The sequence below is a fragment of the Ochotona princeps genome, chromosome 31, assembly GCF_030435755.1.
Source record: "Ochotona princeps isolate mOchPri1 chromosome 31, mOchPri1.hap1, whole genome shotgun sequence".
Taxonomy (NCBI): Eukaryota; Metazoa; Chordata; class Mammalia; order Lagomorpha; family Ochotonidae; genus Ochotona; species Ochotona princeps.
In genome coordinates, this window is record NC_080862.1 from 3,837,702 (window position 1) to 3,864,513 (window position 26,812).

The window sequence follows — 26,812 nt, forward strand, 5'->3', positions numbered from 1 at the left end:
TGTTAAGTGGAGGCACTAGTAACCATCCTTTTCCCCTGCCACCAACTCTCTCTGAATTTCCCTAGACAAAAATCCAAGGTCACAGGATGTGGCTAATCACAACAGAAGTGATCATGTGGGCAAGATGCAGTGGGGAGAAAATTAGAAGCTAAATGTCCTGGCCCTATGTTTTCTCTTTCTAAGTCCTTTTCTCTTTTCAAGTCCTGAGCGAAACACTTAATCTCCCCATGTCCACTTGTCAAAAGCAGAGGATGGTGCCAAGACAGCCCTGCTGTGAGAGGCCAATGAGAATTATCCCACCTAACATAACTTGAAAACGTGAAAGTGGTCTATGGCTCATGTGTGCTACTGTCATTGTCTCACTTCTTACGTTAAATGGGAAGAAGGAAATTAAAAATAACAGAGTTTGGGTTGTCTTCTAATCAGGATTGCCGCAGACTTCTGCTGTGCTCTGTGTAAGAACTTGGCTTGCTCTGATGCTAAAGAGAGCTTCTAGACATTTTTTAAATGATAAAGGCACTCATTTCTGTTTCTCCCTAATGTTTGCAGATGTAGTAAAAGATTTAAAACTTAGAAAAAATTGTTTAATGGAACAGATGAGAAGGGAGACAGAAGCTGTTCGCTTACACATCCAATTCCATTTTCGCCACAAGCAGAACTGATTTCTTTAATAAATAAAATCTACCAGCTTGCCTTCAAAACTAGTTCCTTGGCATTGAGCCCAACTTTGTTCTACTTGCACCCGATCAAGCTGGTCCAATCTTTTACATCAAAATAAGATGAAACAGTGACCGACATATGTATCCCTGAGGATAGGTTGGGGTTTCACAGGTGCTCTACAATTCAGTTAAAAGTTGGCTACACATCAACGTATTTTCAAAGCAATCGATCTGTCTGCTCAGTGGAAATGAGTGACAGTTTTCGCTCTTCCTGCTGTGCAGGTGAAGTCCAAGACCCAGATTATGAAGACTGTGTGCCTTGTGAAGAAGGATGCCTGGGCTGCCGCGTGGGTATGTCATCGCTCTTTGTTGATGAGTTGGGTAGCCATGCTCTGTTCCATATCTCCCCATCCTGTCAGGGCATCTTGTCCTTGTGGTCATCACCATTGTCACCATCAGCCAACACAAAGCAGGGACACTGCAACAGGATACAGACATTGGGGCCAATAATTAACTCCTTGTCTATAAAGCTCAAGTTGAGTAAAGGATGGCAGCGCAATTTCCTTTGGTCGACAGCTGGTTGTCATGGGTTACCTCTGAAAAACCCCATGTTAAGGTGTCTGAGAAGCAGCTTCTCTGAATGGTAAATAAACTCAAGTGAAGAAATGCCTACTTTAGCTCACATAGTGCGTGCAACTCGAAGGCTTGTAGGTAGAGAGATGAGGGGTTTTCCTTAACGCAATTGCCTGGGGCCTAGGACGAACCTTAGAAAAGAAAGGAAGAACCCTATTCATCTTGGTCCCATTCTTCTCCCCTCTCACACTCTCCAATGGGGAATGTAATGGGTTCAGTTTGTCACATACAGTACCACTGAATCAGATGTAAAATAAAAATGAGAAATACCACCAAACTCTGGGATCATACCGTAATGTAAGTGTGCATAAAACACAGAAGATGACTAGCACTTGGGACCTTTGAAAGGAAACACAAATTAACGCTTCATGAAATAATCTCTTCATGGAGGCTCTGCCAAACCCTATGACTGTGTGACTAGTATTCTAAAATGTCAATATGCATACAAACCACGTGGAAAATTTGTTCAAATGTAGATTCAGATTTACCAGTTCAAGGTAGGCTTAAACTATGCTATGAGGCCAGCACTGTTGCACTATGGGAGACTTATGAGGTTACAAGGAGTTAAACTGTGCCGAGACATTTGGAATGTCTTCCACTGCTTTTCTTACATAATTAGCAGGAAGCTGGATTGGAAATGGAGCAGCCAGGAAATGAACTGATGCCCATTAGGATGTCGGCATCATAGGCAGCCGGCTGAATTACTACACAACATTCAGCCCCGTGTTTCCTTAATGCTGTACATGAGCGCAGTTATTTGACCTAGTAGGATATAAGAGACTAGTTGTGATATCCATGACACACATTGGAGTGCTTGGGTTTAGTCCCAGATGGATCCTGATTCCAGCTTCCTGCTAATGTAGATCATGGGAGGCAACAGGTGATGGTTCAAATATTTGGATACTTGCAATCAAGACAGGAAACACGGATTGAGTTCCTGGCTCTTGTTTCAACCTGGCACATCCCCACCCTTTGTGGCCATTTGGGGAGCCACTCAGTAAACACTATACCTTGATGTTATTTTTCCCTGGGCAACTGGTTGCAGGACAATTCTCTCTTGCTGTGCTGGGCAGCAAGGCAATACCTAGTCAGGTCAGTGGTCACAGAACAACAGATAGGCCACAGAGAACCAAGTTAGCCATGTTTTTTGGAAGCAGATATCCAATCAAGCACATGAAGAACACAGTACTTTAGTATAAAAGAGGATTTGTGTTGTTTGATTTTCCTCAACTGTAGGTCATACAAATAATATGAACACATTTAAGGTAGGCGAGGCTAAGCTAGGACATTCAGCAGGTTAGGTGTATAAAATGTACTTTCAACTGAACGATATTTTAAATTTCCTGTGAGTTTATGTCATCATAAGTTGAGGAGCATCCGTATAAATATTTGCTGAACTGAATTTGAGATTTACACAAATTCATGGCAGAGATTCCTAGCTCAGGGTCCCTAGGGATTTACATTTAATGTCCTCTCTACTCAGACATTGCTTAGGGAAGAACTCCTATGATGCAAAAATAAATCATTGCTCATGGAACAGTATTACTATAAATAGAATTTGAAAAGGACGTGGTTTATCAAAGTTTGCAATGTTCATAAAATATAAATGCAAACTTTAAGAGATATGAATAATTTACCAAATATTTTTCTGTGATTTTTTTTTCCCATGAGACAGAGCATCCTCTTCATAAGAGACCTCGTTCCCTGCAGTTTCAACCCTGCGTATTCATCTTGAGGCCAGGTCTAGAAATCAGGAATTAGAGAAATATGTCATCAGTCACTTGGAGGGATCTTATCGCATTCTGGGTCACAATTAGCTGTTGGAAATACTGACGGCTTTTTTCTGAGTCCCTTCATCCTTTCCAGATACTCCCTGTACCGTAAACAAACATTTATCTTTTATACCTAATAAGGACAAATTCAAACTCCAGACTTGAATCTCTTTAGTTCCTGGATAAAGCTAGATATTTGTCATTCCAAAAAAAAAAAAAAAGAAAGAAAGAAAACAGAGCCTATGACCTTACTAATCATTGTTTTCTCCTAAGGGAAATAGTGAATTTGCCACCATCGGGTGGAGTGAGTGTTTTTAAAATTATGAAATTAGATTTATCTTATTTATGAGACTGTATATAAATAGGTAATGCTTTATATATTTTTTGTTTCAAGAATATTTGAAGGAAATTCTTTTTTATTTTTTTATAATTTGTTTTATACATATATATATAGTCAGATATACATAGAGGAGGAGAGACAGAGAGGAAGATATTCTGTCTGTTGATTCACTCCCCAAGTGGCTGCGACAGCCAGAGCTGAGCCAATCTGAGCCCAGGGCCTCTTTCAGGTCTCCCACACAGGTGCAGGGTCCCAAGTTTTTGGGCCGTCCTCAACTCCTTTCCCAGGGCACAAGCAGGGAGCTGGATGGGAAATGGAGCGGCCAGGACACGCACTGACACTTACATGCAATGCAGGTGCTTACAAGCAAAAGATCAGCTTGCTGTGCCACCAATGGGTTGTTTTGTTTGTTTTTGGCTTTGTTTTTTTTATTGTGTTTTAAGAGAGAGAGATCTGGAAAAGATGTTGGAAGAAGACTAATTTGTTAACTGTGTTAACTGTGTTAGAAATAATTGAAAGAGTGGAGGGTTGTCGTAGAGAAAACAACTAGAAGATGTATCAGATATCTGAGCATAAAATTAAAATAAAAAAACAGCCTCGTCAAAGGTGACAGCCAAGAAATAATGAAGAAATAACTCTTTTTAAAAGTCACATAAAAAATGGCCCTTGAGCATAAGAAAACATGTTTGTTCACCATATAGGAAATGCAAATTGCAGCTGCTGTGAGATGTCATTTCTCACCTATCAGATTGGCAAAAGTTCAAAAACTCAAAATTCCAGTTCTACAGGGAAGGAAAGAAAGCATGTTTATTTCTTGTTTTGTGGGAAGACAGAATGATACAATCACCCTTGAGGGCTCGTTGGCAGCAGAGGGTAATCCTTCCTTATGCAACGGAGACATGCTAAGACCCTCAGTGGATGCCTAAAACTGTGAATAATATGGACCCCTGTTATATAATGTCGTTTTCTTCTTAACGAAGCCTTGATCTGTCACTGTGGCCACAACTTTTGCAGTTTGAAATATGGCAACAAAACTAGCGTGGGATTTTTTTTCATTCTTCACAATTTCATGGATAGATTCATTCCTGCCACAGATCTTAGCAACCTCCTCATCTGGCTTTTCCTCGTTAAGTCAGGTGCATTTCCATTTTCATCTAAATGATGCAATTTATAGCTTTGCTCTGGCACATTGGAACTGCCAGCCTCAGTGCTCCTGTGCTTTGAGGGCGTGATTCAATAAAATAAGAGTGACTTACACGTAAGTACTGCATCACTGCGGCAGACAATTTGATGACTGAGGTGGTTGCTAAGTCACTAACAAGCAGGCTGCATAGACAATATGAATACACTGGGCTAAACATGATTCCTGAGCTGGCCAGGCTGCAGTAGGAGAGTGTGAGATTTTATTAGGCTTCTTTGAGGTGGGCACACTTGGTAAATTTTTTAATTCTTTAATTGTGGGATTTTTTTGTTTGATATTCATGGAGTGTGGCTGTCCATGGTTAACTGTAAACTTGGAGAGCCAAACCGTGAATAAAGGGAGACTACTGTACTCGTAACATTATCCAGCATGGCAGCAAACTATTAAAAACAACCTGAAAGCCTGCTCATTAAAGACAGGTTGAATGACCTAAGGTGCAAACACACACACAGTAGAGTCCTCTGCAGTCATTAAAAGGACAAGTATGTCTGTGATCTGAAAATGGCATTGTGAGAGCCAGAAACTAGTGTGTCCAAAGTGTATGTAATATAATGCGTGGGCAACAAAAATGGTGAAACAAAGTATGTGTGTGCCTACATTTTTACTTGCTCTCGAAAAAAATGCAAAAAGTATACATGAAAAAATCAAAGAAAATGGTTTCACCTAGAGAACTATGTAAAGAAAGTGGGAGTGATACTTTTCTGGTTCAACCTTTCTAGCTTGGATTTGAACCTTATGTCTTGTAGATTTATGACCCACAAGAACTAGTATGAATGGGCTGCCACAGGTCAAATTTGGAACAATTTAAACATTTCTTAAAAACTGATAGTTAAGACTGTATTTCAAGTTTTAAAAATTCATTAATCAGTTGTGAAATTTAAAGAAGAAAAAGAAGAGAGAGAAAAACAGAGTAAAAGGGAGAGCTCATCTTCCCACGATAATTTTAGCAACAAAAGCAATAGGGTATCACCATTTTCCCTCCCCCAGGCCATTGACTCAAGGGAGAACTGTGATGTCATCAGTGCATATTGAGATCATTGGTGAAAATTGTGAGAGGAACAGAATAATCAAAGACTCAGTCACACTGTAATCAATAGTTAATTACAATGAAGACTTGCCGATTGCCAATCTAAATAAGATACTACATGTAACATCACTATTGGTTTTACACTACTTGGCACTGTCTCTCTTGATGTGGTATGCTAACAAGTATATAATATGACCCAAGGATCCTTGGCCCAACTGTTATGAATCTATGATTTAACTGAAAGATTGAAAATCATTATGAATGAAACACCATTATGCCATTATGAACCATCTGTTGGTGTTTTGAGACATTTTTGGGTTCACGACTGGTAGGCTATTACTGTATTTAGTGAGTAGGTCAAAGATTGGGCAAAACTTTCTGTTTGCAGAGGACAGTAGTACTCTACAATGAAGAATTACATGGTCCAACATATTAGTAATGCCAAGGTTGAGAAAATCTTATTTAGCCTGTTGTAATTTTTGGAAATTTTTCAACTGGTAAATTAAAATGTATAACTACATTTATGGGCTATAACATGATGTTTTGGAATATGTGTTGAGTGAGTTAACAGGTGCATCACCTCACATATTTGTCATTATTTTGTGACAATACCTAAAGTCTATTCTTGTAGAATTGCAAGTATACTAATTTAATACATGATTATTGAGTGTAGTGCAGTGTTGTGGTTTGTCAGACAAATGTAGTTTAAACGATTATCACAAACAAGTTAATTGACATATTCATTACCTCACATAATTACCTTTTGTAAGTAGTGACTATGTCTAAGATCTACTACCTCAGCAAATTAAAAGTATAAAATACAGTTTCTGTTCTAGTCTCTGCACTGTACATTGCGTCTCCAGAACTTACTCATCTTGCATTACTGAAAATTTCTACAGTTTGACCAAATCCCCTATTAATCCCAATGCAAGGCCCTGTCGTCCACCATTCTACTCTATTCTTCTAGGTATTCTCCTTTTTCTGATCCCACATATAGTTAATATCATACAATATTTATCTTTTTGCATCTGGCTGAGCACAGTGTCCTCCAGGTTTGCCTATTCTTTAACAAACCATCTCACAAATCATTTCACATCATCAATGCTTTATAATTTTCAGGGTACAGATCATTCACTTTTTTGGTGAAATATAACCCTAACAATTTTACTAATTTTTGTATTATTGTAAATGGAATTACTTTTTTCTTAGAGAGTTAATTGTTGGTGTATATAAATACAACTGGTTTTTGTGTATCGATTTTGTATCTCTCAGCCCTACTGAATTATTTTGCTAACACTGTTTTGGGGGGTAAAGTCTTTAGGGATTCCTATTTATAAAATCATACAGGTTGCAAAAAGAGAAAGTTTCTCTGTCTCTGATGTTGGTATCTTTCACTTCTTTTTCCTGTCTAGGCTTTTAAAAGTTTTCAAACCATATTTTGGGGTCCAGCATGGTGACGCAGCATCCCGTATTAGAGTGCCTGGTTCAGGTCCCCACTGCTCAGCTTCCTGATTCTGTGCTTGGGAAGGCAGGAGTGTCCAGGTGGCTGCACCCCTGTCACCCATGTGACGGGCAGCTTTTGACTCCTGGTGTTAGCCTGATCCAGACTGGCTGCTAGAGTCATTTAGGGAGTGAATCAAAGGGCAGAATCTCTCTTCTCTCCCTCTCTCTGCATTTCAAAAAAATACATATATGTTACAAGGGACTAGATTTTGGTAACAATTATACACAGTTTAATATGATTGGGTACTATTGCTGAATGTTTCCGTAGATGTGATATTGATGCTGGAGTTTATTTGAGTCAGGACTTGGCTTCAAAGCTGAAGTTAAAGGACAATATTCTTAGTAATGAAATATCATAAAAGCTATAATAGCCATAATTCCAGGAAAAAAAGGCAATCTAGGTGAATCATACAGATTTTTTTCATTACGCTACTATTTCAGCCTTTCTGTAGGCTTGAAAATTTGAGATGGGAGAAGCAATTAAAAAAAATGTTTCGTGCTCTGTCAGTTAATGGAAGCTAGGTGCAATAATAGCCAATATCCACAGCTAGCACTTCAATCTTGGTTTCTAATACCACTGTTCAATAAAAAAAAAAAAATACCAAGACTCCATGGGGAACTGGCTGATCTGGAAGCTGGGGCAGGAAATATATACAATAAGTTCGACACATTTTGTAATAATAGAAAAAAAGGAAATACTCCAAGGAAAAAAAATACACTGTGATGTGGGTATGTTACAGGCAACTGAAAGAGCCCTCAATGCCCCCAAACTGGAGCAAGTTGAGTAATAATATACATTAAATATTATTAGGTTAGAGCCTAAAGTATAAATAAGTATCTATGAGTTCACAAGAATATAAATAAATGATTTAATGGATGAATGATTTGGGGCTAGGAGACAAATCTCCTGTGAAGAATTCTGGTACACTTTTCATTGAAAGAGACATAGCAGTAATCCCTACTCTGTAAATATGGGCTACATGTAGTGACTCTTCCAGAAAAACAGGGTAGAAAAGACAAGAGGAGGAGCCTTTATAGTGCAGATTAACACTCCCTCCTCCAGATTACCAAGACTGAAACTCAAACTGGTATGTCATACTGAGCCTTCACACAGAGACACGGGGGATAAAGAAGCCACTTCGCTTCCGTCCCCAAAATCATGACGCAGTCTACTCATGGGAAAAATATCAGAGAAACCTCAAGAGGGGGCCATTTAGTTAATACCTCTAAAACTGCCCCAAACAAGAGAAGTCAAGAGATGCATGATAGAATGTCATGTGATGTCCCAGATGGAATACTGAAACAGAAGAAAAGTCCACCAGATAAAAATTAAAGACACAGCTTTTAGTTGACAATAATCACAACTATCACAACAACAAAGGGTGTGAGGATGCAATTTGGGGTGTTGGAAACACCTTATATCTTGATTGTCAAGGTGAGTGCATGGCTGTTGGCATTTTGTCAAAACATAACCAAAATGGCAATCTTTATACTATGAAAATTGTATTTTAGTAAGTCTGATTTTAAAAGACGGATATTTCCCTGGTAGAATGAAGCCATCAACGGCCCTTGCCTATCCCCACATGGCTACAGCAGTAACCTAATTGGTAGCATTTAATGAGCATTTTTTTTAATGTCCCAGGTGTTGTGCTGCATTCTGGAAAGGGCAGCTTTGACTATTGTTTTCATTTTGCACACGAAGCCATTAATCTCAGGACAGCTACACGACATTCGGAAATTCACTAAGCCGATAACTTTAGAACTAGGATTTGACCTGGGGTAGGCCAAGACTAAAACTTATGTTTTACAATGACTCTATCCATACCACTTAATGTTCTTTCCTTTCAGTTCTACAGCAAAAAGTATTTTTGCTTTAGGGAATAATAAAAAAGATCAAAGAAAGCTTTTCCTCACTTCTACATAACTGCAGTCATTGCAGCCACTCTTGGATATAAATTTATGCCCAGTGATATAGCTGAACTGACCAAACAGTGAGACTGCTAGCAATATTCTTGAAAATTAATTTGGGCAGCACTGCTCATGCTAAGCTGTCAGCTTTCAGAGGCAACATCAACACCACTTTATCTCTCTTCTGTTTTGCTCATCTTTACAGGGATCTCTTTCAGTCTCTGGAAAAGGAAACGCTTTTAATTTCTACTTATTTGCATTCATTTTTCTGAGGGGCAGAAAATCAGAGACAGAGAAGAGGAGAGATTTCCGTCGGCTGTCTATTCTCCAATTCTGCAATATCCGGGGCTGGGCCAGGACAGTAGACTTTACTGAAAGGGTGTGACCAGCAAGACACGTCATGCTAAATTCAAACCTCAGACGCTGTGCTCTTCTTAAAAAAGATTTATTTACCTTTTTATTGGAAAGTCAGATTTAGAGAAGAGAGAAAAAGATTTTCCATCTGCTGGTTCACTTTCTAAGTGACCACAACGGCCGGAGCTGAGCAGATCCAAAGCCAGGAGCCAGGAACTTCTTCTGGATGTCCCATGGAGGCTCATTGTCCCAAGGCTTTGGGCCATCCTCGACTGCCTTCCCAGGCCACAAGCCTGGGAAAGTACAGCAGCCGGGACACCAACTTGTGCCCGCATCAGATCCTGATGCATGCAAGATGAGGACTTTAGCCACTAGGCTACCGTGCCAGGCCCTGTGCTATCTTTGTCTAAAGAATGAGACCATAATTCATGAGCTTCTCCCTTTGGCTTTCTAATGAAGCATAATGCAGGAATTTCAAATCAAATACTCTGGTTATCTATCACTGTCTATTTCATTTTTACCCAGATCCCCCATTGTACTCTTTCCACTGAATTTTAAGGGAAGAAGAACAGTGTTAAATGATTTTGGCAACTTAAATGCTAAAGGCCTCACCGAATATGATTTACACTTGCCCAGTGTATCTGAGTTAGAAGGAAGTTGTTAATTGTAAAAACCAACCTGAGCATTCCTGGAGAAATTTCTTTCCAGGGACATAATACATCATGCACTGAATAGCCAACCCTGGGGCATGACTTATTTGGTTATCAACCACCATCTGAAGGGACATGCAGGAGACCTGTTTTCTTTAAAGACCCAGACACCTGGCCAACTTCAGAGGAAGAACTGGAGTATAATTGCATTGCCAACAGTCAGCCAAAGAAAAGGAACAGCAAGTTCTCTTCCAGATGACCTTGAAAAAACATTAACTGATTGTCTCTCCCCCCATTGTGCAATGATGCCTCATTCTCAGGTAGCAGTTAAGAAGATAGAAAAGCCTTTCAAGAAAAGACCATATTGTGGGAGGAATTTGCAGACATGCTGAAGTGCCATGGTCCCTTGCTCGTCTTGGCTTTCTTCCCTAACTCCTTTAGCAAGCATTTGTGGAGTGCTTTTGCTTGGAGTTTTCTCAACAATTTGTTCAATCTGTTCCATAAATAATAGAACCATGTCACCTAATATGTATTGGGCATCATCATTCACAAATCATGCTGCTGAACAGTGTTCAGTTTAGAAGCGATTCCAAGTGAAAGAATGATAAAGAGAGAGGCCTTTAATTTAGGCAAAGGATTTTATTAAGGGCGGGAGAGGGTCTGACAGACTGCTCCCTGGCAGAAGGCAGCCCAGGACCACTTCCATGTGCTGGGGTGACTGTGTGAGGGAAAGGGCTGCCCAAGGTATAGAGCACTGGGCTTTTATATATCTGAGGAGCAGGGGATGGGAGAGGTAGCAACTCGTGTGTGTGTGTGCGTGTGTGTTTGTGTGTGTGACCTGCAGCACAGGGTACTCAAGGTGGAAGGATGAGACCCTGCCTGAGAAGTTCCTGTAGGGCATTCCAGACATTCCTGAGATAAGGCTGGGATGATCCACGGTGGACTCAGTCTGTCCCAGCTAGCATCCTGCTCTGCCCCACCGAACACTCAATGTAGACCGTATGTGTTTTCACATCCGTACATGGATCATGTTTCCAGGTGGAAAAACCTGAGGATCAGAGAAACATTGAACCTTGGATCGCTTTTATGCATATAGCAACTGAGAGAATAGTTCAGAAATAATCCATTTGGAGCAATCGTGCGTGTAAGTTTGTTCACTTTGCCTTCATAGAGGCCATAGTTGGCTTAAAAGCCCACTGTTAACAACACAGGTACAGTAGACTAAGAAGGTTATGCTGGGACAGCAGCCCACCCCACAACCCCGTGTCTCAGTGGCTTTTCTCTCCTGCTACATCTTCATCGGGAAAGCTGAGCAGCCTGCTTTACATCTTCCTCATCCCAGGACCAAATAGGCAGAGCAGCCACTATCTTGTCACAGCAGAAGCAAAACTTAGTCTGCTCTTCAGTGTTGCCCTATGATATGGCTCTGGTAGCTCCTGCTCACTCACACTTAAACACAGCAAGTCACTTGATTGTGCCTAGACCCCTGAGTGGGGAGCAGCAGCTTGCTTACATGACTGCTAAAGAGAGAGAAATGAATCATCCTGTACAGCAGTGACAGTCTGCCCACAGTAAGGGTTGTGACCGTGGCTGGTGCAGTCCAAGCTCTCCCGTCCTATGCTTGTGTATGAAATACAGCTGTTCCTTCAATCAACAATAGTCTGAAAAGATGTTTCTAAATTACATTTTGTACTAAATATGTGCAGATTTTTCCCCTTGTCATGATTCCTTATATAATGTAGCAGTTATTTACATGGCATTTATATCTATTAGGTATTATAAGTAATCTAGAAATTATTTGAAGGATACAGTTCTAGCTCCCAAATTGGGCCCTGGCACAGCCTTTGCCAATCCAGGCAGATTTCTCCTCTTCTCTTAAATAAATAAGCAAAATAGTTAAAGATGATAAAGTAAATTGGAGGATGTACCTAGGCTCTACGCGAATACATCATTTTACATGTGCAACTTGAGCATTCAGAGAATTTTGGTGTCCTCAAGAACCCATCTCCCATGGATACTGACTGAAGATTGTAGTCCCAAATATGTACCTGTGCAGCTTCACCAATTGATACCTCTTCTTACTGCCCTTGTCTGTTATTTATGTTGTCAGGGTCTAACATTTCCCTTCCGTCAAAGCAACTCTTTTGATCTCTGGTGATTGACCAATTGAGAAGACACTAATCGGTCATCAGAAGACAGTCTGGGGGGGTCTTCAGCTCTCCCCCAGGCTCTCGCAACTTTTTTGTGAGAGCACCAACATGCAGCCACCTCTTGCCTTTCCTGCCCAGGAACTGTGCGAGCTCAGAGGACACAAGTCTGGAGTGCGTGGGCCTTCTCTGCGGTCTTGGGTGAGGTTCAGGAAACGTGTACTGAGTACCTCTATCAGGGTAGGCATGGGGATTAGATGAGTAAAACTTGCTCGTTGCTCTGAGGGAGCTCGTATGTACAAGAGCTGGCCAGTGGGTGCTCAGCTCTCCAGGGGTAAGGGTCGGGGAGCTGGCATCCTCTCCCCAAGTTTCTGATTCAATGACTGGAAATGAGGGCCTCAACATCACTGTTTTCTAAAAGCCTACTGGCTGGTTGTAATCTACAACCCAAGTTGAAAAATGTTGATTATCATTGATGTGTAAACAGATGATTTTCATGTCATATTGAAGATATTTTATTAAAGAAAGAAACGAGCCCAGCGTGATGGCCTAGCAGCTAAAGTTCTCGCCTTGAACGCACCAGTATCACTTAACGGCGCCGGTTCTAATCCCGGCAGTGCTGCTTCATATTCAGCTCCCTGCTCATGGCCTGGGAAAGCAGTTGAGGACAACCCAAAGCCTGCACCCATGTGGGAGACCCAGAAGCAGCTCCGGGCTCCTAGCTTCAGATTGGCTCAGCTCCAGCCATTGTGGCCACTTGAGAGGTGAGCCAGTGGATGACAGATTTTCCTCTCTGTCTCTCCTCTTCTTTGTATATCTGCCTTTCCAAAAAAAACAAAATAAATCTTAAAAGAAAAAATAAAGAAACTGAAGCAGGGACCATTACATTCTATTATAATAATTACAACTTATTCATTCTTAGCTAAATGCTTAGCTAAGTAGACAATTTACAAAGGAGATTCTCTAGTCTCTCCTCTAACCCTCTCTGTTCAAAAATGTTTGTAGATGAGAAAAACCAATGCCCAGACAGGCTATAAAATTTGCCCAGAGTCACATAGCTAGCAAGATTTAGAGCCAAATCCAAAGTTAGGACTGTCTAGCTGCAAACCCACAGACCATCCAAATACTTGCTTTTTTTTTTTTTTCCTTCTCCAGCGTAAACTGCAACTCATACATCATTTTCCTGGAGAATATGAGTATAATTGAAAGCTGTGGAAAAGTTGACCTGTTTTATTTGTTTCATTCTTAGTCAGATTCTTACACCCCTTAGTTTTGTCTCCTGACATTTCCCTTGCTCTGTTTCCTGCATTCAAGTTCACATTCTTATGGTTATGGGGGAGAAGAACAGAGTGGCAAGATAGCCCAAGTTCAATTCTAGAGCAATGAGCTCATCATTTTGGCTCTTTGTGTCATTACACCATTTTCCCCCCAGAGCCGGGTATAATCAAAGTTTCTCCTACTTGTTGTGTAACTGACCTGCAGAGCTCAGCTGTGAGCCAAGTCTGGCTGGATCACGTATGCTTGCAGAAAGAGAAATGAGCCAAGTACTTCCAAAACCATCCCAGTTCAACTAAAGTACAGAGCTAGCTGGAGCCCGGGACACAGGGGGCAACATGGGATCTGTGACAGCAGATAGCCAGTAAGGAGGGTCAGGGAATAGTAGGCTAGAAGAATGGCTTTCACCTTCATAGGTGTGTCTACAAGCCAACAGAAATGTCTGCTTTGTGTGACAAAGAAAAATAAGCTGGGTAACTCTGCCAAATGACTTCCTTTTAGAGAAATGTCTTCAATTTTTCTGAAACTCTTAGGCAACCAAAGCCCAGCTTATGTCTGCCTACCAAGCTTGAAAGCAAAAAGTGACTGGAATTTTGGGTGATTCAATCCTGTTTTGTTTTTGTAGGAGTGTGGAAATCTTGGTATCTCTCCACCAGTACTTTATTGCAATTAAAATCTCAGGCAAGCCGCACACATTGTTTCTTAATCATAGTTGTATAGAGTTGCCTGCTTTTAACCTCTAGCAGGGCTCCGGTAATTTTAATAAAACTTAAAAAGGTAATCAAGAGACTGGAGCCAAGAGCCACTGCAATTCACGTGAAAAGAAAATTTCATTTGCTTTGTCTCCATTTCTACCCTCTTATTTTCCGATCCTGTGTGCTACCATCAAGAAGCCTGGAGGTGGATGGAAATGGAGCAAGTGTTTGATTAAGACACTGCTTGCCAAATCAGAGTACATGGTTTAAGTCCTAGTTACCACTGTGCTGATCCAGTTTCTTGCTACTATGTACCTAGAGGTAGCAGAATATGGCTCAGATACTTGGGTCCCTGCCACACATTCGGAAGATACAGAGAGAGCTCTGGGCTTCTGGCTTCAGCTCAGACCCAGTGTTGCAACCAGTTGGGTAAATCAGTGGATGGAAGATCTCTCTTTCTCTTTCCCTCTTCTCTGTCTCTCTTTCTCTCTGTGTGAGCATGTCTGCCTTTCAAGTAGAATGAAAATAAACAAACAAGAATTTAAGAACAGCACTAAGCAAAAGCAAACCATCGCTTTGTCTCAGGACACCTGTCAAGTGTCACAAACACTTCGCATGGCTCCTTTCATAGGTCCCTGGTAGCTCTGTGACTTTTGAACCTGTTCTTGGCTGTCCTCAACTCACCCCCAAGTCTCCATCTCCCAGTGCCACTGTCAAACTGACATTTGAAAGTCCTTGACCAGATGGTAAGAAGAGCTTCAAGCTTCACTGACTGAGAGGGGAAATTTGGATTTAAAGCACAGGGCAGACAGCAGACTAAAGGGAAGCTGAGTGTGGGTGAAGCCGGAGCAGCTGCACATTGGTACCCAGCTGCTCACCAGGCTGCTATCCAACTGAGGGTTGGGCCAATGCTGAGAGTCAGCAAATTACCTCTGCACTTTCAGAGCGTGAACTCTCGGCTTTCCAAAAGTCAATAGGAGGGCAATTTGATAAAAGTCCAAACTCCTCCTTTCCATGAAGTCCCCCTGGCAACTACCACCAGGAAACCCTGAGCTGTAAGACTCCCAAATTGCTTCCAGCTCTTCTTTGTCACAGTGGGTGAGCCAGGGCATCGTAAGCAGAACAGGATTCTTAACACAGCAAGACAGAGAAGGCGCTGGATCTCAGGGATAGGTTTGGGCTGAACCATGCTTTGTTCACCACCCACTGACCACGTACTCCAAGTCACAGCATCGGAAGGCAAGAGATGTCCATACCGATGTCTGCAAACACTAATTATGTTCTCACAGATTACATTCCTGGGTCAATCAACTCTTCTTTTTTTTTCCTCCTAGCTATGCTTACCATCTGTAGCCATCAATGGAACTTTTTTCCCAGATATTTTCTGTAGAAACAATGTGTTCTCATAAGCTTTACACTATATAAACCCTTCTCTAGTTGGTAAACAGGTAACTAATGAGAGGGGCAGATAGACCAGGGACATCTACTTCTCATCTTTTTATTCCAAAGCTCCGAGGCACAGGGGAACCCACAAGAACACGGGCAGTGCAGTCCTCATCTGGCCAGATAATCATAGTCAGAGGAAGTTCAAGGACACATGTTTTATCACCTTCAGGTGGGACCAATGTAATCTGGAGATGCAGGTGTTAGATGAGAGAGCAGAAATATTTCTCGATATCTCCAGCCTCTCCTTTGGAACAGAAAGAGCTGACAGCTTGATTGAATACCATAATGGAATTTGGTGCCCTCAAATATTTGCTAAAAACCTGGATGTTCCACCAGAAAAATAAGTTATCCTAAAAATGGAGACTTCAGATGGTCATGACCCTGGTATTTTGGTGCCAATATCAAGCTTTAAGGTCAGGTTTCAAATGGACCTTGAGAGAGGAAGGAAGTTGTTTTGAAGGGGTGCATACTGGATAGCCTAATTCAATCAAGCGAGCTGTCCCAGCCAATTCTAACATTGCAGATTTATTATATTTACAAGAAATGCAATCTGTATGTTTGAAATATTATCCAAATGTCCTGGCTTTAACTTACAAATCTTGTACAAATTGAAACAAGTGAATTAGGGAGGACTCTCGCCTTTAGCACTAAAAGGTTTGTGAGAGGTGAGTGAAGAATCATTTATGGTGTGATAAAATACTATATTTAAGGTTGTAAAAACTTGGCATACAAGGTCTCAGTTCAGAAGTAAATTCATTTTATGTGCTCAGCAAGGAGCAATTGTGAAGTTTCACAAATGGGAAGCTTGACCCTACTGAGAATCTAAAGATAAAATATGTCAACCATTTCTCATCACTACATACAATAATTATCTCCTTTGCATGTTGAAATGCATATCAGAACCATGAAGTCAGTAATAACCTAACTTAAGCGTGGTATGCAGGGCTAAAACAGTTAGCCACAGTCACTGTCCAGCTGTAGCATGGGCCACTTGAGAACCCAGCAAATTATTGAGGAAAGCACCAGAGCCGTGCCTCATCAACACACACCTTATCTGTTGGGCATGAGGCTTTTGCTTTGTCAATAAGACAATCTTCGTCTTCTGGAGAATTCTGCATGTGGCTCAAGGTGGAATTAGTAAGTAGAGAATGCTTGACAATTCTCTCTTTCAAATAATCAAATAAAATAAACACATCTGTAAGTTGTTGCCTTTAAAAAAGTGTCAGCTGACAAAAGACAAAAACAAACTCATAAATTGCTATAGATTAGAAGAGATCAAAACAACTAAAGTGACCAGAACATGATCCCAGAATGAAACTCACTAGACATTATTACGTAATTGAACACTATAGACTGTAGATGGTAGGGTAGGTTAATTGTGCAGTAACACATTTGCTAAAACTAAAATTTTCTGACTTAAGACAGTACTGTGTGGTTCCATAAAAGATTATCTTTATTATTAGAGAATGCACACTGAGATATTTAGGGACAAAGGGCCACAATGTATACATTTTTTTCCCAAACAGTTCAAACAGGCACATACAGCAGGAGTGAATAAAAGTGACTAAATTACAAAGTAATCATGGCAGAATCCTAACAGTAGGTGAATCTGGATAAAGGATAAATGTCAAAATTTTTTCAACTATGCCAGAATTTGAAGTTATTGGCAATTAAAGAAAATGCTCAAATTTGCAACCCTGCAAGGAGAAAGGATTGTTAGTGCTGGTGCACGTTTAAGTCACGTATTTGCCTTCTGATTTATAATCCTAACATCTAACTTACATCTGCCCATTTTTCAGACTTCAAATGCATAGCTTTCAAAATTACCATAAAGACACAAGATGTTTCCAAACTTCCCTTTTGGCCCATTAAACCTAAGCCCTGGTTAAAATGAAGTACAATGTTTGAGTGACCCACCAGTTTTAGATGTTAGAGGGCCAGACTGTGAGTCATGGAAATATTCACCTGGTTGTCTAAATAGATTTCCACAAAAGGGTAACGCAATGGTTAGTGAAAGTGTCAGATGAATGAAGTAATGAACCTAATGTAAAAAAAAAAAAGAAGAAGAATTCTATGTACTTACTACTTGCAGATGTAATTGTCAGTAATGGGCCTATGGGATCACGGTGATTTGAGTGAATCACAGGAGACTCCGATGTTTCTAAATGAGTGCCTGGTAATTCCTATCACAGATAAGCTCCTTTATCTTTCATAGTGTTATGAAGAACATGGGTGTTCACTGTGACGTTCTTACAGAAACCAAAGGCTGCTGCCCTCTATTTACATGCCAAAATACATAAAACTTCTGTGGTCAAGCTCATTTTCCCTTCTATCAGTGCTAAATGTCTCAGGAAACACTGAAGAATTCTACAATGTGTCCAGCCTTTGGAAAATCACCTCACCACTAACAATGAATATGGGCACTTAGGCAGCCGCATGTGCACCTGTTATTCCATAGTGTCCCAAGAACCAGCAGTGAAGGTAACAGCAGCTTTACTACCAGATGGGCGGTTTCTTTGAAAGCAAAGAAAGAAATACTGAACATTCTCATCAGTGTAATTTGTGACCATTAGAAAAATTGGTGGATGCTCTTTCATTGAAGCCTTTTGCGCTAACAACACAGCCCATCCAGAGTACAAAAGCTCTAAACCCAGAAAAAAGAGGCAACACAGCTTCAGTACACCTTCCCCTATTCAGAGGTGCTAATAAGGAAACATGCCGAATTACTACGATTACTCGATTACCCCCATGTCTTGGAAATCACCTTCCAACATGAATGACGGCCCCTGGAGAGCTGTGAACTGCCCAGAAGAACAATGACTTTAGAGAAAAAAAAAAAATCTTTTTAGTGTCTAAAAGAGGCATCTTAGCAGACTGCAAATGGCCAGCCTTATAAAATGGAGCTCTCATTCGAAGTGATCCCTGCAAATGGTCCCAGGTGTTCTCCTGCCATAGAAAAGGAAAATAGAAGAGTTTCCCCTCCCCCCCCCCCCCCCCAACAATCAGGCCCATGAAACTTGAAATGAGGAGGAGAGATAGCCAGCAATTATTGGAAAGAATTACAGACTAGATAAGAGCCAATTTAAGGTATTTCATGGAGGGGCCCTCCCCAAATTTGGCATATAGTAGCTAGTCTACTTTCTACTTTATTGTGCTGAGGTCAGCACACTGTGAAGTCGCTCTTGTTCTCAGACCTAAGTGGCACTGGAACGTGGGTGTTCACAGGAGGCTCATTAGGGAGAGCAGAGAGTGGGTATTTGGCATCTTTTCTCCCTTATCACAAAGCTCCAGGGTAAAGGCATTGTGGGCATAACGACAGCATCTCCCAGCCCAGCACGACATGGTCTGCTTCACCAGCAGGTGCTAAGCTTTTATTTGTATTATTGTAACGGTTTTGTTTCCCGGTGAATCATTGAGATTAAGTATTACCACAGTCTGAGTTCTCATGTATGGCCAAGTTTTCTATAAACTGTAGCTTCTAAACAAACAGGGTTTATTTATGAATTTTTGTCCTTTTGGGGAACGAATGAAAGAAGAATGGCTCTCAGAAACTAAAGAAGGCTGCCTCTTTAGTGCAGTTATGCATTGTGCGAACACAGAAAACCCATGCAAAGAAATAGTAACGTGCTAGAGACAAAGACGTGTGACTTTAATTGTGGCAGGAGCAAATAACAGGAAAAACATTCCCAGTTTCTACCTTCTTTAAACAAACCAGATCAGCCTAGAAGATTTGAAAACTGAAAAGGTACCACTGTTGGGATCTCTTCCTTTCTCTTGCCTTCTCCCGCAAACACAGATGCTTGTCACTTGGGAGTGTGTTATTATGTAGTCTTACCTTTAGTCAAGAAATGAGGATTTCTAGGGCTTTATTTTATAATACAGAGGCCATACCACGGCCCCATCCCACTTCTAGCCCTAAAATTTTTAAGTGTCTATCATTCTCCGAGACCCAGCAATCCCCTTCCGAATTTCGTGAGTTTTCCCTTGTTGTTCTCGGTCACTCCCATCATTGTGCAGAGCTCCCAGAGATAAGAACTAATGCGTTGCTTTCTGGCGATCGTCTGCAAGGATTTCTACAGTCTTTCACCATTGTCAGCTCAGAGCCCATTTCCTGGGCACCTCATGTGCGCTTTGTTCTATAGCAACAACATTGGTAGACATAGTTTTGATATTCAGAGGACTGGAGAAGTATTTACTTATCTAGAGATACGTAAAAAACCGATTTGGTTCTCTAGTTACCAATCTGGCCAAATCTCTGAAAATGTCTCAGCCTCAGACCTTTGTCTGTAAACCCTGGGGAGCAGTGGGAATTAATCTAGATCATAGGTTCCTAACTGCACATATCTTGGCCTGCGTGGTGATGTGGCAAGCCAGCGACAGTGGCGGCATTCCTTTCAAAACCTGGATTCTAGTCCTGGCTGCTAAACTTCTGATTCAGTTATCTGTTAATGTGCCTGGGAAGGCATCAGAGGATGGCCCAAGTAGCTGAGTCCCTGTCACTCATGTGGAAAATATGAAATTGTGGACCAGCCGCAACAGCTGCATCCATTTGGGGAGTGAACCAGCAGATGAAAGTTCAACCTCTCTCTCTCTTCCTATCACTATTTCCTTCAAGTAAATGACTCAATTTTTAAAATAAAGAATAAAATAAACTCACCTATCTACAGGTAGAGTACCAGGTGATTATCACAGTCAAGTAGACCAGGTGGGGAAGAGGCAACTTCATCTTGAAGAGTCATCCTAGGTTCAAATCCAGCCTTTTGCTGCATGCCAACCATGAGGCAATCCAGACTTGGATTCAACTCTTTGATTTGTTTAACCATGATGGATCAAAACTCTGTGTTGGCCAACAAAACACTTCTGTGAGGTAGACAGCACTCTCTCCCTCATTATTGTGCATGGCATGTGTATTGCCATAGAAACCACGTATTTAGAAGGTGTGCGTGTCCCCAGTCACTGCAGAAAATGTTAAGTGATCAAAGAATTGCACTGATCAATCATTACAGTTTCAGCGGGTCCAAATGTTACTGATAACCACAGAGAGGAGTACCTGTTTGATTCTCCTTTAACTACCTGGCACTTCCGATCAGTGGTGTACATAAGAACAAGTGAAAAGCTTTCAGTATCATTTAACACAGAACCCTGGAGACTCAGCAGTACCTCCCATTGCTGTTAGAAATAAAAAGCGCAAAATACAGAGCAAAGAGGAAACCAAAGGAACCTTGTATCCCGTGGAAGCTATCACATAACACAAAGAAAATATGTAGCAAGAAGTCATACACTGAATACAGAAAGCCTTTCGGATCAAAAGAAACATTTAAGAAGGAAACTATTTCCAAACTATGTGGAGTTTTAAGAAGGTAGAGCAGTTGGCACAGGCTCCAGATCTTGGGGGAAAGGATTGTGTCCCTGGCTGGTTCTTCCTGATTAATGAGTAGAAAGTGATCCAGTTGCTATAGTGACCTGAAGATACACACAAGAAAACATCACTTCTTTAAAATATGCCTGAAGATGAATAGGCAGATTTTTTTCAAAATATGAACAATTCTCTCTTTTTTTCCAAGAGCAAATCACACACAATGGTTCTTAAATTTTTTTTTTTGTTTCTCCCAGACATCAGGACTTGTTTACATAACCCTAGTTTGTTTGCACAAACTTCTGGTTTGTAGAGATCAGAAAGTATGTCTGTTAGGAACTAAATCTTGGTTTTCAGCTGTTTTGGTTCTGGATAAGCAGGAGGGGAGAGAAACTCACTGTTTTCCTTTATTCCAACAGTACACTTAGGCGGAGACATTCCCGGGGTGCTAAGAATGTGAAAGACGCTTAAGGGGTCAGGAAATGAAGGGGCTGTGCTTGCTTTTATGTTCCCTCATCGTTCTGGATGAGGGGCAATAAAAAAATACGGTTTCAGTGGAACTGTACAGCCAGTTCCTCCCCCTTCTTCTGCCCGCTCCTGCAAACTGGTCAGTTATTTCAGAATCCAAAGCATTGCTCTGTTCTGCTCCAGGCAGTTCAGCCTTGGCATAGTATCCTGAATAGACTAGAGATTCAAGGTCTTGAAATGAAAATGGCAATGATTAAATATTCTGGGGACCTCTTATTTGCGGAGTGGAAGGTTCTTAATTCAATGATTTGGCTAAACAGTTGGCCAAAAGCAACTGGCACCAGGCCCAGCATCTGAATGCCTGCAACCTAAACAGATATTCCTTAGTTGAAAAATATGATTAGGATTTTAACTAACCAATGCTCCTGAGCACCATAATAAGCAAGAGCAATGCAGGGGATGAATATTTGTATGAAGCAAGAATATGTACTCTGTAATAGAGGCAGTGCAGAGAAAAGACAGAGAAATAATTTAGAATTCCTAGAACAGAAGTCCCCACATCTGTGCAGCCTTGAAAAAGTGACTAAGTTGTCTTGGGGTCCAATTCATGTATGCTTAAAACAAGGACATTAGCTCTGTTTCAACCCAACAAACCTATTGAATACCTTCTATGTGTGATCATCTCCTACTCATATCTCCATCTCCCACTGCTGACTTATTGGCTTCAAAGACAGCTCAAGCCAAACTCTAAGAAATTGTTTATTACTTTCTCTGCCTCTGGGCTTTGGTACAGATGAAAAGGAAACGATCGAACTTTTCTATTCAATCCAGAAACAAATGGACCTTAGGGGAGTTGGTTTTCTTTGGGAGGTTTTCTGAGAGAAGATCCCTCCTTGCCTCCTTGTAGCTACACACCGTTGCTGGCAATCCCTGGTACTCTCTGGCTTCCCCCTTCCATCCCTGTACTTTGTCTCCATGATTTCATGGCTGTCTTCCTTCTGGAACTCTGGATCTGTGTCTTCACTTTTATATGGAAATGAACTATTATATTTAGTGTAAGGCTCACCCTAATCCAGTATGGCCTCTTCTTAACTTGCAGATGTCTCCATAGACTATTTCCAAAATGTTACATTCATAGGTATCAGGTAGAAACATTTGGGGCGTACATCATTTGATGAAACACAATTTAACTTAGAGTAGTTCCCAAGCCATTTCTCCTCCTGGTATGTTTGTGTTTTGTTTGTGTCTCAGTCTCTGCACTTCCGTTCTGGCCACGGGGGTAGCTCCTTTTGTTACTGCAGTGGGTTTCTAACAGGTCTCCCTATTACCAGCTTCTTGACTCTCCCACTCTCAAAAATCCATTTTATACGCCAGGATACTGGAATTCCTGCTAAAATCAAACCTGATGGCCACCGCTGCCCATAAATCTAAAATGATTCTGCATGGCCCTGCATAAAGCCTGCGCTCAAGCATGACATGCGTGCCTTTCAACCTTCTCTCTCTGGGCTCACTTTCTTAAATTTCAACATCTGCTTTTTATTCTACCTACCTCAGACTCTTTGCGATCCATTGTAGTAGTTAACCCATCTCCGAATCTAAAGAAAATGGAACATTTTCTGTGTTACCTCCTGACAAGATCTTGGCCCTTACTGTATAATTTCTTCAAAGGGAGTCTCTTGAACCCTTTGCTAAAAGAATTATCGCCATTAATCTAACTCTCGCTACCTTCAGGCTTTCCCATATGGAATGTCTTTCTTTTCTGACCTCTCTCCATCCTTCTCCCTGTAATGTATCTTTCAGGTCTCACTGAAGCCTTAATTGCACCAAGGAATTAAGTACCTTAACTGTACCCTAGTTTAGAAACTGCTCTAGTCTCCTCTTAGCAAATTATTCATAATCCTGTTGGTAACATGAATCATACTTCATTCATTGCAGTATTTTTGAAATCATTTTTTCTTGTTTATTTGAAATGTAAAGAAGCAATCAGAGACAGACAGACAGCAGTTTTCTGTCCACTGGTTTACTCTCCAAGAGGCTGGTACAGGCCGCAGCCAGGTACCCAGAACTCATCCTTCCTGGGTAGGAAGCAACCAAGTACTTGAGCTGCCTCCCAGAAACTGCATTAGCAACCAACTGGACTAGGAAGCAAGAGTCTAGACTCAAACCCCAGCACTCTTGCAGATGTGGGCATTTAACCACTCTATGAAATGTCCACCTCCATTGCAGTACCTTTTCTAAAGTAGAAGCTTTGAATCTTTAAAGGTTTTTTAGTTTTTGTGTGTGTGTTTGTGTGGCCACTTGGGGAGTGAACCAACAGATGGAAAACCTTTCTCTCTGTATCTCCTTCTCTCTGAAAATATGCCTTTCAATAGAAATAAATCAATCTTTAAAACAAAAAATAAACACACACAAAGTCTCTGCAGATCTCTGTTGTTACACTTTAATCTACCCAAAGTCAAGGCTAAGACAACATGACTGTTTTCCTGTTCCCCTTTTCTGGCAAATTTATTTTTTATTCATCCTTACACTAAGACGATAATTCTATGTTTCTGTCTCAGTCCTGTACCATATATGTCAGTCCTAACTAGAAGGCAAGGATCTTTCTGTCATGAAAGATAAATGAGAGTCCAATTAAGTGGGAATAGAGAATGAAATAAGTAGGTCTCTTCTAGGTCTTAAACCTTTTTTTTTTCTTGCTGAATTAGAGGGTTTTTTTTTTTTCATTCTATCATTTGCCACACAGTGATTTCTCTGTAATTAATCTCACTAATTATGGTCCCCTCATCAGATGACAAATTCCATGAGAGTACGGGTTGACTTTAAATCTGCATACACTCCTTTATGATTTCCAAAGGAGAGCATGGGTTGTAGAACATGATCAGTTAAGTGCTAATTATTCCATATAAGCTCCTTGCGTTGCTGAGTAATCCTTATTTTCCATCCATCGAGATGCTCAAGCAGCCCTAGCAACACACCAACATACCACCAACACACACCAACACACCACACACACACACACACACACACACACACATCATTTAATCGTCTCCATTTTACTTCACAGTTTCCTTCAAATCTGAGTTATCTTATTGCAACAGACAAGCCCTGCTTGCTCTTACTATTTCTTCCTTAGGATATTTCTACAAAAGGGCCATTAACGTGTCTCACAGAATCCTAGTTTAGGAGGATTTAGTAAAGCCATTTTCTACAAAGCATTCATAGTGATCTTCGTAAGTAAATCAGATCACATTTGGTATTTTTCTTATAAAGTGTCTCATGGATCCCCATTACTCAAACTAGAATTCAAACCTCTTGTTTTAGTATAAATCTCTCTTTGATCTAGTCTTGTCCAGGACCTCGGCCTTGTGTCCCTATTCTTTCCCTTCTTCTTCATTCTTGCTGTCCCCACTGGCCTACTTAATGTTTCACTGGCCAGTTTCACTGGTTTCTATGAAGAATCCCCTGAGCCATCTCTGTATTATAATTCAAATCTCTACTCTGAAGTCAGCTCTGGAAGTCACTCTCTGTAGTTGCCCCATTTTAATAAAAGTCTGTTTCTCAGCTCCATACTCTGCATTCTACAACCCTCTAACTGAATTTAAACACTGATTTATATGGTTTTCTTCTTCGTGTGAGCAGATTTTTGAGCATCTCTGCTGCTTATAAGCGGTGTTGTTAGTGCTGGGGATACAGGAAGCCAAAACCAAAATAAAACCACTTATCTTCATGGAGCATGCATGTCTCCTCCATGCATTTATTAAAGAGTTATTTCTTCTGCACTTGAGAAATTCTCCAATGTTTCCCTTTTTATGGTATCCTCTCTCTAAAACATAAGTTTTAGAATATGTGCCTATGTGGATGAATGTATACTGGTTTTGCATGGTCTTTGCGGAAATCAGCTGCATCTACTCACTCGACATTCCCACCTGCTCATTGGCTCCAAGGAGCATGGAAATCCACAAACAGCTTCCCTAGCGGAACATTTCATTGTTGCAAGCACAGGACTTGGTACAGGCCAAAGTCCAATGGAGGACTGAACCTTCTCTGAGCCAACATTTGCAGACAATGATTTTGATTATTTATTCAGGTCTGTTCTACTACTGTGTCCCTCCAGGGGCTGTGCCCTGTTGTCAGCTGCACTATTTGCATCATAGCCAATTCAAATATTTATTCATTGTTTTTGGCCATCAATGAGGACAACATGATTGAAAATCATCAACAGTCTCCCGACCAAACACTTTGTATCCCAGCACCCTTGAACCTTCCAGAAAAATCTTCTACTTTGGCAAAGCTCTCAGGGAATCCATTTTGTATTTGAATGTTAACTATTTGAAGCAGTTTTAAGTGCAAGACTTCTTTGAATTATGTACTTTTTAGTGCAATTTGGGGCTTATAATTTGTTGTACTCTCTGGGCATAAAAAACTCTTACCCAGATCATTAGACTCAGGAGAACTGAAGATGTCAGCGACTTTCCCACAAATTTGTATGGCATCATCCAATAACTGAGCACATATTTACTCTGGAAGAATATCAGTGATTTTAAAATCTCTTCATTATCTCTCTAAACAATTCAGATATGGACTGCTTACTATGTATTCTGATCCCTCAAAGAGAGCAGTGGAATATCTCACCAGGGGTGGACCCCTGCTGATGCTCCAACAAGGCTGCAAGTGCACCTAAGAGGCTCGTTACAGAACTCTTGCCCCCACTCAGTCTAGTTAGAGTCTGACACAGAGACAAGAATAACGCCATGTCCTCATCATCTACCTCAGTTACAGAATGCAATTGGCAAACAATTAATTTTGAAAGGGAGTGTTTTCCAAGGAGATTGCACAAACATTTCCCCCATTTTAACCACACCCCATAGAATAGCGTCAGTCTTGTCCTGGGGAACTTAAATTAGAAAGGGCTGAGAGACAAATGGAAAGATAAGAAAATAGAAATGTGTGGGTGTGGGAGGTGGGGAGGTTGGGAAGGCCAGGAAGGTAACCAAGTGGCAAGCTCTCACAGACACCAGCAAGGAGAAGTTACTCCTTTCAAACATGTGGTCTCTGGCATGCATGCAACCCAGAGCCTGGGCACTTCAGTTCTTTGTTCAGTAATATTTTTCCTAATTATTTCTGTAATGCACATTTGTTAAGAAAACATAGAAACATCCAGAAGATCAGAGATGATGGTTCACATTTTCCTTCTATTTTTGGTAAACTCATACCATGTTGCAGATATATGACAGACAGGTTCTATGCAGAAATGCATGCACCCTATAGAAAACTGTCAGTTCTCCTCCTCTTCCGCAAAAATGTTCCATGATATTCAGTATTCTTGTAAAACAAAATGTTAATGACTTTCTAGAACCTTTTTCCCAAATGATGACTTT

At 40.8% G+C, this 26,812-nt stretch overlaps 1 protein-coding gene across 1 annotated transcript in view; it reads left to right on the forward strand.

Annotated features, from left to right (window-relative positions):
• Window positions 1-26,812, forward strand: part of PCSK5 (proprotein convertase subtilisin/kexin type 5) — a 327,170-nt gene that overhangs the window by 266,456 nt on the left and 33,902 nt on the right. The window contains exon 24 of the mRNA XM_004591776.2: window positions 942-1,010. Coding sequence (XP_004591833.2) covers window positions 942-1,010 — 69 coding nt within the window. The remainder of the gene's footprint in view (window positions 1-941; window positions 1,011-26,812) is intronic.